At 45.5% G+C, this 11,932-nt stretch overlaps 2 protein-coding genes across 2 annotated transcripts in view; one reads left to right on the plus strand and one right to left on the minus strand.

Moving 5' to 3' along the window:
• Positions 1 to 7,356, minus strand: part of LOC112111170 (DNA-directed RNA polymerase I subunit RPA49) — a 30,371-nt gene extending 23,015 nt beyond the window's left edge. Inside the window, exons 1-3 of the mRNA XM_026646555.2 lie at positions 7,228 to 7,356; positions 4,299 to 4,402; positions 1,275 to 1,351 (exon numbers count right to left, since the gene is read on the minus strand). Coding sequence (XP_026502340.1) covers positions 1,275 to 1,351; positions 4,299 to 4,402; positions 7,228 to 7,291 — 245 coding nt within the window. The 5' untranslated portion in view covers positions 7,292 to 7,356. The remainder of the gene's footprint in view (positions 1 to 1,274; positions 1,352 to 4,298; positions 4,403 to 7,227) is intronic.
• Positions 7,357 to 11,323: 3,967 nt separating this feature from the next.
• LOC113405374 (zinc finger and BTB domain-containing protein 5) overlaps positions 11,324 to 11,932 on the plus strand; it is a 14,163-nt gene continuing 13,554 nt past the window's right edge. Inside the window, exon 1 of the mRNA XM_026646551.2 lies at positions 11,324 to 11,392. The gene's annotated coding sequence lies outside the window, so the exon portion shown is untranslated. The remainder of the gene's footprint in view (positions 11,393 to 11,932) is intronic.

The raw sequence follows: 11,932 nt of genomic DNA on the forward strand, positions 1-11,932 counted from the left end.
CAACAGGAAAGGATTATTTGCAGTTGACTTTTCCTGGATCCACTAATTCCAAAGGTTTCTATCAAAACCAGAGGTTCCCTTACATACAGTTCCTAGATCAAGCAAGACTTGATAAAACAACATTATTATTACTAACGTTTGCCTGGATGCTCCAGCATCTGTTATCTTTCTCTTATTCTGCCCAATGAAAATACCATCCCTTTATGGTGTATGGCAGTGGTTCTCAACCAGGGGTATGCGTACCCCTGCGGATACGCAGAGGTCTTCCAGGGGGTATGTCAACTCATCTAGATATTTGCCTAGTTTTACAACAGGTACGTAAAAAGCACTAGCGAAGTCAGTACAAACTAAAATGTCATACAGGCAATGACTTGTTCATACTGCTCTATATACCATACACTGAAATGTAAGTACAACCTTTATATTCCAATTGATTTATTTATAATTATATGGTAAAAATGAGACAGTCGGCCGTTTTTCAGGGATAGCGTGCTGTGACACTTTTGTATTATTATGTCTGATTTTGTAAGCAAGTCGTTTTTAAGTGAGGTGAAACCTGGGGGGGCGCAAAACAAATCAGACTCCTGAAAGGGGTACAGAAGTCTGGAAAGGTTGAGAACCACCAGTGTACAGAACAGTCAAATAGATCATCAAGCTGCTGACCTGCAACTGCCCAGTGATCATTCAAGACCAAGGAATCCTCTGCATACACCTCTATATAACGCACCCCGATATAACACGAATTCGGATATAACACGGTAAAGCAGCGCTCCGGGGGGGAGGTGGGGGAGGGGCTGCGCACTCCGGTGGTTCAAAGCAAGTTCGATATAATGCGGTTTCAGCTATAATGCGGTAAGATTTTTTGGCTCCCGAGGACAGCGTTATATCGAGGTAGAGGTGTATATCGTGTACAGATTCTGCCAAATTTGAAGGGTGGGTTATTAAACTGGATTCTGCAACATCAGTGTCTCTCCTTGATGATTTTACTTACCGTTTGTTTGTTTTTTTAACCCAAATCTTCTTAACCTGATGTACACATATACTGCACGGCTAGATATTTCAGCAGCACTCAGCACCTCTCATCGAGAACAATGGGAGCGGTGAGGTGCTGAACTCTTGAAAATCTGCCCCTCTTTCTTTCCGATCCTCAGCAGAAGCTGAGCTCTTCTGAAAATCTGCCCCCGCATTTATAAACAGCACAAATGAAAAGGCTAAGACAAGAATCAAGTAAACAGAACAACTGCTTTCCCTCCTCCTTTGCACGCACTCCATACCTGCATAGGGAGTTACATTTCAGGACACCTGAGCCGAAGTTTTTTCCCACATAAGAAAGCCTGTCTGTTTCCGAAGTCTAAAATACAAAGAAAAGTAACTTTAGTGATGGGGTACTTGTGACACAAATTCTCCATGTGCACTGAACTTTCTAACCAAGCTATTAAGTCCTTTTTTCCTGGGTATCAGATACCAACAAAAGACATTTTTAACTTGTCTACTTTTAGGGAAATTTTCTCATCAAGTCTATTAAAAAAAACCACACCGATATTTCCCAAAGAAAGTCTCAAAAGAAACAACAACATTTCTTACCACTGAAAGAGCCCAACCTGGTAAATAATGCTACCCCCACATTCACCTAAAGGAAGGTAAGAACACTTTACGTGGACATTATTGCCTTCATAGTTCTAATAGTATTTTTGGTTAACTTCTAAGCACGCTTAGCACTCTGTCGTGAACTCTGGAATTTAAAAAACACAGCTAGAACGTCTTGTCCGCAGTAGTTAAACCTAAAAGTGATGGTTTGTAATAGAACTGCTGTAACTAGTTAGGGCTAAAAATGTATAAGAAATTAACCATCTTTGCTATTAAATTTAAGGTGTTGTTTCAGATGCTTTAGTTAAAGTTACATCCAGCCTTCCATTATAACTGTTGCTCATAACTTCCTGAAAGTTAATTCTCCTCCTGGACTGAAAACTGCTGTGTTTTGTCTCAGCTCCAAGGTTATTCCTGGGGCAGTGGTAGCATGAGTAAAATTCAGTGATTTTTTAAAATGTAATTTTAATACACACAAGCACACATTATCACTATATATACACACACGCTTTTGAAAAACTGGACTTCTTTATGTGCCCTTGGACTCAAAAATAGCTGAACTTTAAAACTTCATTGCATCGTCAGTTTATGTCCCCAATCCCGAAAGCGGAGTGTGATTCAGCCACTCTAAAGAGTTTACAGGATTAGGGCCTATGTTTAAAAATGATTTAAATAAAGAACTTTCGTACATCAGCAGTACAAAATTTCTACCTAGTTTGTGGTTGAACATGTGTATACTATTCAGTAGTACTAACTGCGTAACTCCACAATAACTCAGGTAAGTTTTTTTCCTTTTCTGGCCATTGGCTTGTTTCTCTTTCAACTAAAGCCAACACAAGCAAAACTTTCACACAAGAGAATTCAATCATAACAAAAACTACAGCAATGCAAATGTTAAGGTTAGAAATGTAAACATGAAAGAAATCAGAAAATGCAACGTGGTTTTTGCAGTCATCGTAGCCTGCCTACTCTGCAAATAATAGCTTTACTTTTTTATTAGGTATGCTGTTAACCATATACCTAATATATACAGTGTGTGCAACATGGGAAAGTCAATATTACTTTCAGACTCTATGACTGTGTGTGTTTAATTTGGTAACCTTAACTATATTACTGCAATGGTATTTTGCATTTAACATATGAGCCAGAGCAATTCAAGCTTGCAGTGTACTGCATTATTGAACCCTGTTACCATCCCTTTATATAATTGGTATTAATACACTTGAAATACATTGTTTGGTAAGCTATATGTGTCTGATCATGAATTGCTTTGACAAAACAAAATCATGCTTTCACACCTATCAACACACTAATACTCCGGACTACTTCTTAAGGTTACACTGACATCTTGTGGTTTTGTAGACTAAAGACTGCAAAATACACGCTTTTTAGAGAATTGAGGAGCTCCAGGTATCAGTGCACAGACTATTCCTCATATTAACATGGCAGACAGCTAACTCAAAGCTACAGGCAAAAGCTCTTCCCCCCTTTCTCCCCACCCCCCCGTCACTGTTCCAAGCAGCAGCGTTTTCCATTTAAACTTCTGCTACCACTTTCCCTCACTCCAATCTGATTTCTGCTGCTAAGAACAGTCTCTCCGCCATGCAAGCTGAAATAAGGGTCTGGACATATCCAGAATCTCATAAAATACCATAAAGTTGAATGGTTTAATTTGGGGGTTTGTGTTTTGTTTTTAATTTACATGGAGGGTTCATTGGCTACTTTCTCTTTCAAAAGCGACAGAGTCCTGTGGCACCTTATAGATTAACAGATGTATTGGAGCATAAGCCTTCGTGGGTGAATACCCACTTCGTCAGACGCATGTCCAGACTAACACAGCTACCCCTCTGATACTTTCTCTTTTAAGGGGCACCATCAATTTGAAATCTAGCCAATTTTTTTTTCTAAGTTAGTTAAAAACGTTTTCAGTTACTACACCTGCTTAAATCCCCCTCCTAATTTATGATGCTTTACCATCACATTTGTTTTAATGTTTTCCTCTCCACTGCTTGGGGGGGGGAGGGGAGAGAGGGGAAGACCCACAAAACAATAGCCCAACTAAAGCCCTGCTCCTACAATCAGATCCATGCCAGTGGACCCATAGACAACCCTACTGGGAACAATGGGGCGCCATGCAGATCCAATTTCAGGACTGGGGCCTATCTCCTTATACAAGAGAACCAGTGAAAATGACTGTACATGAAGAGGATGCCAAATACACAAACAAAAACCTGATACAAACAGAGTTTTTCCTTCACCCCAGGACCATAGGAATTCACAGACTGGATCAGACCCAAAATTCATCTAGTCCAATATCTGTCTCCAAACGGGGGCAGTTCCAAATACTTCAGAGGAAGGTACAAGAACTCCAAAATAGCAGATGAAGGATAATCTGCCACCACATTAGAGCTCATCTTGATGTCTAATTGCTTAAAATATTTAATACATGAGCAAAAGATTTAATAATCTTCCAAAATGTGTTATTCACTATAACGCTACATGTTTTATATCCATACAATATCTTTCATTTCTTGTAATCTTAGGTGTTATACTTGTAACAACAGCAGGTTACAAAAATATACAAAAGTAAGATTTACATATTTTTCAATACTTCTTGGCAAAAATATCCCGATTGACAGACAAAAACCTGGTAATAAACAGGGATCTGATATTTCACTGTAGAACTTTTCTACAATGACAAACAAACTTACCAAGATTCTTTGGTGTTTCTTTCTGGGATTAGTAGCGTCTTTGCTTTTGTATAAAGTAAAATCCATGTTTTCAGAATTCTGCAGTTTTCCATTTGAGAATTGAACTGTAATAAATGTGTAAGGAGAAAGCATTTGAAACAGTTCAGATAAAGGTAATTGGTATGTTTAAAATAAAAATGTTGATAACAATGCCAAGAAAGAGGTTGTTTTTAATGAGAATTTTGGGCAGCCTGAGTTATGTCAGAGTTAATTTCAGAATACAAGTGATATTTTTTTTCAGAATAATTACTCCACTTTGGAAGCCAAGTAATTATTCTGGAATAAAGTGACTTTTCTTATGACACAGTATCCACACAGGAAGTGAGTCTGGAATATCTACCGCAGAACAGTTTACTCTGCAGTGGTTATTCCACTCAATTTCTGAGCATAGACAGGACCTTATATTGTGCTACAGGTGTAGAGCAAACAGAGGGTCACTAATGCCCTACACCTGAGACGTCAGTGATTTGTCCCGAGTAAGATGCCAGAGAATTTCCCTGGCAAGGCTAGACCAAGGCTTGACAATAAAGAAGGATGTCATCAGACATGATTTGAAAGATTCTACTATTTGCCCCAACTGAGATAAGGGCCCGGTGTCCTAGGAGCTGTACAAACAGTCAGAAACAGACCCTGAAGAGCGCACAATTCCTCCATCACTGACAATTTTGAAATCAAGATGGGATGTTTTTTTCAAAAAGCTCTGCTCTAGGAATTATTGTGGGGCAGGTCCCTGGCCCATGCTATAAGGGAGATCAGACTCGATGATCACAATGGTCCCTTCTGGCCTTGGAATCTATGAATTTAAACAATCTTTTGGATGTAGACAGCTCCCTGAATTTAACCTCAACACTTGGAGACTATTTGTATAATGTTCCATTCATCTCTATGTTCATGAATCTATGTTGACTGCAGACTTCAAAGGGACCACGCACATACATGCACTCATTTGCTTTCTCGGAGCAGGGCCCGAATGCAGCACAGTGAAGGCGATGCAAAAAAAACCACATTGTAATAACAAGGCTGGTATGAAAACACAGCAAAGGAGCAGCTTAGAAACAAGCAGCCTGCCCTCCAGAAAACTGCCTTCTACCTTTATTTGTCTTTCACTGACTTTAATTTAGGGTTGATTATTATTTTAATAGCTACAATTCTGCATTTTTTCTTTAAATGTCACAGGTAAATATTTTGTCACACCTCCAAAAACTGAGTACAGTTGCACAGTGGTGCATGCCAGGCCAGTGTAGCACCTCAGTTAGGGTGACCAGATGTCCAGATTGGCCAAACCGGACAGTCTCTACGCAAAAGAATAAATGGACACAAATCTGACATCAGGAATCATAACATTCAAAAACCAGTGGGAGAACACTTCAACCTCTCTAACCACTCAGTGACAGACTTGAAGGTGGCAATTTTGCAACAAAAAAAACTTCAAAAACAGAATCCAAAGAGAGACTGCTGAGCTTGAATTAATATGCAAATTAGATACAATTAACTTAGGTTTGAACAGAGCGTGGGAATGGTTGGGTCATTACACTAATTGAATCTATTTCCCCATGTTACAATATCCTCACACCTTCTATGGGTCATCTCGTTTACCACTTCAAAGATTTTTTCCTCTCTCCTGCTGCATCTCACTCGACTCAATTGTTTGGCCTCTTTCTGCTTTTGGGATAACTAATAAAAAAAACAGGGAGTGGAGTGACGGTCAAAGGTTCAAAATCAGGGTGCCGGACGGGGACACCGAGCAGAGAACCCCGGACAGCGCCCACTGCTCCTCAAAGGTGTCAAGGGAGCCAGCGGACGCTGCCCAGTGGAACTCTGCCCGGAGACGTGAGACCAGGGAGGTACGGAAATAGGCCCCAGAGTCGCAGAGCACCCCCTCGTCCAACGTCCTCTCCCTGGTATTGTAGATGGTGAGTTTGGCTAAAGCCAGGAGGAGGTTGACGAGGAGGTCTCGTGACTTCGTGGGGCCACGGCTAGGGGGTGTGTAAATGAACAGGTGTGGGGAAAAGTGCAGCCAGAACCTCAACAAGAGGCCTCTTACATTTGGCATGGCTACTCCCACCTTTTCATGTTCTCTGGATGTATAAATATCTCCTTCCTGTGTGTTCCATTCTATGCATCAGATGAAGTGGGCTGTAGCCCACGAAAGCTTACGCTCTAATAAATGTGTTAGTCTCTAAGGTGCCACAAGTCCTCCTGTTCTTCTTGCGGATACAGACTAACACGGCTGCTACTCTGAGTCCCGATTTTGGGGTCTTTTTCTTATATAGGCTCCTATTAACCCTGACCCCCTGTCCGATTTTTCACGTTTGCTGTCTGGTCACCCTAACCTCAGTCCTCATAGCCATCAGATACAGACGCCTGCTGTGGCCAGAACACCGCCAGGGTGAGGGATTCACCCTCCACCCCTGAGGGCAGCAGAGCGGTTCCCTTCACGGGCAAGCAGGAGGAAGGAGCCCCCAACAGAAAGGACGCATCTGACCACGGTGGGCTCTGCAGCCTGCCTAGGGCAAGGGCCCCCCAGAACTCGCCTCTACAAGGTGCAGGGTCGGGAGAACAGCGGGGAGATCCAGCCGGCCGGGGAGGACGAAACTCACCTACATCCAAGCCAACAAACGTCCCCTGCGATCAAAGCCAGACCCCTGCCCGCAGCTACGCGCCCACCCCGAGACCCGCGCAGGGCAGCGAGGGGTGCCCCGACTCCCGGGCGGCTGCTGGGGGGCGCGGGGCAGCAGCGCCCCTGGCCGGGGCAGCCGGGGGAGCCGGCCCCCGCGCACCGCGTGGCGCAGGAGGGCGCGCAGCCAGCGGCCCGGACCCGGCGCCCCGGGGCGCAGCTCGGGGGAGAGCGGCCCGTGCTCCGCCCCAGCGTACGGGGCGCGACTCTTACCGAGCGGGGCGCTCTGGGCCTCCTCGGGGTCCCCCCGGTAGCACCAGCGGGCGGCGGCGGCCATGGCGCGGCTCCTCGCGGCCGGCTAGAGACAGGCTCCCGGCCGCGATCGCCACCTACAGCCGGCCGGCGCACGGAGCGGGAGACGCCCCCGGTTCAATGGCCCGCTGCGCAGAGACCAGCCGGGTCTGGGCGTCGCCCCCTGGGCCTCTGCTCTGCTCTGCCCCTGCCTGGGACGCACAGCTGCTCTGTGCGAGCACTGCGGGCCCGCTGACAACAGGGCTACAAGGAGAGGTGGGGTCTGGGGCCCTCTCGTTTCTGGGAGCGCCTCTGCATCTTCTGCTGAAAGTGTTTTCCCCCACCACCACCTTTTTATGCATTGCCATGAGTCAGTCCTAAGAGGACAAGAAGAGTTGCAAGCAGCGCAGTGGGTATCATCATTAAATACAGCAGGGTTGGAGCAAGCTTCTGAAGAACTTCCTAGCAATTATGTCTACTTACCACCACCTGGCAAATGTAGGGAGAATATTACAATCAAACATAACGCACTGATCGGCTAGATTGTTACAAATACAAATGGCTAGAAATAGACCTACCACCATCTGCTTCCTTCCCTCAATAACACTTTTGCAGGGAGGCCCAGTCTGCTGTTTAATTTCTGTCAGAGTTTTGCCTGGTTTAATAAGAACTTCAGGAGTTGCCCCATTATATGTATTATTTGAATGGCTGAACTTTATGAGTGTGACCCACAATCTAAAACTGTCCATCTTAAGCAAGAGCTGCGGTGACACGGTCAGGAAGAAAGGCAGAGTGGGGGGGTGAGAGTTTGAGAGAAAGGAGACCCCCTTTCACCAGAGCTCATTTGAACTCTTGTTTCACAAGCCTTTGAACATTTGGGGCTGCACCATAGTTTAGTCCAGTCCAGAATATGAGTCCAGTTATTGCCATCTGTTCTTTAGTGAAACCACATCCCTATTTGACAACTAATGATTCTTTCTGTTCCCAAATGTACATAAATAGTTGTCAATATTATCCTTAAGCACTCTGCTTCCAGTTGAGGTCCCCTCAAACACATATACCCCCTTTCTCTAGGGAGAGTTGTTGGTCTGCTTACAACTATCACTTGGCTAACAGTCAACTTTAAACATTCTTCAAATAACATCTTTGTGGCCAGTCTTTGCGTACATGTTAACTGGAGTGTGTGTCCCCCAGACCAGCTTTCTAGACCAAGTTTTTTGTCATGCCAACAGAAAAAAGTTTAGACAAAGGCTATTGGGTAGAATTTTGATATTAATAAGAGATAAGAGGTGTCTTTGGATATTAATACAAAACAATTATAATTACCCGTATCTGGATATATTATTCCTATCATAGATGTTGATGAGTCTCATTGGCTGCAGGCTGCTGATTCTCTAAGAAGTGAATTAAAACAGTCTGCATGGAGGGGGGGAAAAGCTGAATGAGAGATGGTGCCCATAGCCATGGTCTTCTCTTGTTCTCACAGCCTGTGTCGGTCTGTCACTTCGGAGCCTGTGGCTGAGGTAAGCTTATTTTAGATCTCAGAAAAGCAGGACACTGCATTATTTCTGTTTTAAAATAAGCCACACTCTACAGGTACTTGAACTCAAGTTTGCAAAATCCTTTGGGAGCTACCACTGCTTCTCCTGGCCTATATTGCATGATGTCATTTGTGAAATTACAGGCATCCATAGGAAGACCTGGATACAGCACATTGCAACGATGGATGGAAAGAAGAAAATCCTGCCTGCACTAGAATGTTAATTTTTCTTCCTCTCTCCTGTCTGGCTCATGCAAGAGGCTAGAGTCTGCTGCTACCAGCCAATGGAATTATTACTTTTTTCAGTTCCAGTGATAAAAGCTCATTGCTTTAGTGCTGAAGTTTGAGATTCGGACCCAGCTGAAGACCCAAATGGAGGAAGGAGAGGAGAGTGCTGTTACAAATTGGCATCCGATGTGGCATGTGATTTTGTAAGGACCTGTCTACAGTAGCAAACTGGTTCATTGCCGACAGTGGGTCTGTGTCTTAATGGCTGTGAATGAAGGTAATTTTTTGTGTTAGTTCTGTGCAGGGATTTCTAGGGGTCTGGCTTATTAGTATTTTTGTATCTGTTCTTTCCAATGTCTGATGCATGTTTGATTTAAACTTTGGTCTAATGCCTCTGTAAACTGCTTTAGTTAAGATGGCTCTAGATGTTGTATTATTTTCTGTATATTAATGAGGGAAGAGAAGCTCATCCTTGTTATTCTCTGCAGCCATTATTGGCGCTGGAGGAATGCCTGGTTCTGGGACAATCTACACTCATTGCTATATTTGCTTTCCACAAGCTACTCCTGGTATAACTTTTTGTGAGTGATGTACTCAAATATTTGGATGCTAATATTTTAATGGTATTGTTAAATTTATTAACCTTAATTTGGAATAGTGCAGATTATATACAGTATGTTTTTATGTTTTATATTTTATGACTTTTAAACCAAACTTTGTACTTTTATATAACTTAAGCATTATACTTAGCTGTATAAAAACTGTTTTCTTAACATGTGTATTAGATAATTTTAACATGATCTTTAATAAAAAATTTAAATCTGTGCTTATTTTTCTCTTGCGGTTTGTCCCAATCAGTACAGTTGGTAGTTACAGTCAGGCCTGAGAATTTTCTCCTGTTTTTAGAATGGGTTGCATCATGCTTCTGGAAGACTTTAACAATCATTTATGGATAGGTTTTTACTTATTTAGTGAAGTGTTGCCAACTCTTGTGATTTTTATCATGCATCTCACAATATTTGATGTTTCAGTTCAAGCCCCAGCTCTTGCAGGCACAGAATGACGTGAAAAGCTCAGCTTTCATTTTTATTAAAAAGTAAGTTTGTGGCCTTCACAAGTGCAGGGACCAGCTTGGGAACATGACTCAAGTGCACTCTAAAGGCTCAAAAACCAGAATGCAAAGGAAAATAACCCAATGTTAATTTTTTAAAAGCCGCTCATGATTTCTAATACAGTTTCGTGATTTTTGGGGAGCCTGACTCATGATTTTTGAACATCTGGGATTGGCAACAGTTCTGCTGTTATAGCCTGCTGGAAACGCCCTGGAGCATTGCTTTCCAAGCCCAGGGACCTATGCCTTAGGGTACGTCTACACTACGAAATTAATTCGAATTTAGATAATTCGAATTTGGGAAACAGATTGTATAAATTCGATTGTGCGCGGCCACACTAAGCACATTAATTCGTTTTTTAACCACATTAATTCGGTGGTGTGCGGCCACACTACCCCATTAATTTTAACCACATTAATTCGGTGGTGTGCGGCCACACTACCCCTAATTCGAATTAACAAAATCGATTTTGGTGCCACTCCGCTCGTCGGGGTGGAGTACAGAAATCGATTTTAAGCACCCTTGAATTCGAAGTAACTGGCTCCGTTGTGTGGACGGGTTAAGGATTAATTCGGATTAACGCAGCTAAATCCGAATTAAAGTCGTAGTGTAGACCAGGCCTTAGATGAGGGTGTGCACAGTTTCCATCCTACTTTAACAGGCTCTGGGCTCTGATGTGGGGCACTGACTGGTCCTGCAGGGTGGAGGGTGCATAGGGGCCCAGCTCAGGGTGGGATCAGGCCAATGAACATGGGGGAAGGAAGGGGGGGGAGGAAGCCCTAAAGTGGGAGGGCGCTGAAGCTCTTGGGAGGCTGCAGTTCTGCTTGACAGGGAAGGGGGCGCTCCTGAGCCTCAGCCTTGATTGAAATCACATTCTGATTGGTTTATGGAGGGCACGTCCAATCAGCGAGCAGTTTATTGATAAAGCCCCTGGCGCACCGTGGTGGTATCAGCAAACTGGTGGCTGATTGGCTGAGGCGACGCCTCGGGGCGCCAAGGGCAGCGAATGGAGCCCTATGATTGGCTAGGAGTTTCGCATCCCGGGAGGCTGCGGAGCCTTTTTTCTTCTCGTCCCCGCCCACCCCGCTGATTGGCCGCCATACGATGGCGTCACTTCCTGCTGCCGGCGAGGCGGTTGCAGTGTCCGGAGTGGAGGGGGGAGGCGACCGGAGCGAGCTGGAGAGGAACCCGCCGGGGCCGAGAACGACGGGCCCCCTCCCGCCCGGAGACGCAGAGCCGCGGGAGGGGAGGGGACTGCACGGCGCAGGTGAGGCAGGCTCGGGGCGGCGGGCGGGCGGGAGAGGCTGCGCGCGCTGCTCCGGGGGCGCGCGGGAGACGGGGCGGGCGCGCGCTGTGTTTGGGGTGGTTTGTTCTCTTGTCAGCGCTTGTCTCGCCGATGAGCGGGGAGGGGGGGGTGGGGAGTGAGGAGGGGACCGGGGTCCTGCGCATGCGCCGGGGGCTGGGAGACGGCGAGATTAGTGTCACCGACGCTAGACAGTCTGAGAGGGAGGGGCGGGGCCTCGGCCGGCTGGTGAGTGACAGGGCGGCGGGGGGGGGCCCCTCTGGCCAGGGCTCGGGCTGGCACCAGGCCCCCCATACACGTCTCCCCCCCGCAGGGACAGCCCTGCCCGTAGGCCCCCACTGCAGCCTCCGCTCATCCACCCCCCCCCCGCAGGGACAGACCCCAACCCGCCCCCACCCCCGCAGGCTGCCCTCGTCTCCCAGCCCCCTGCAGTGACAGATCTGCATGTAGCCCCCCACTGCAGCCTTCCCTCACCTACACATCCTCCTGCGGGGACAGACATAC

Source organism: Terrapene carolina, unplaced genomic scaffold (assembly GCF_002925995.2).
Source record: "Terrapene carolina triunguis isolate 2854851 unplaced genomic scaffold, T_m_triunguis-2.0 Scaffold35098, whole genome shotgun sequence".
Taxonomy (NCBI): Eukaryota; Metazoa; Chordata; order Testudines; family Emydidae; genus Terrapene; species Terrapene triunguis.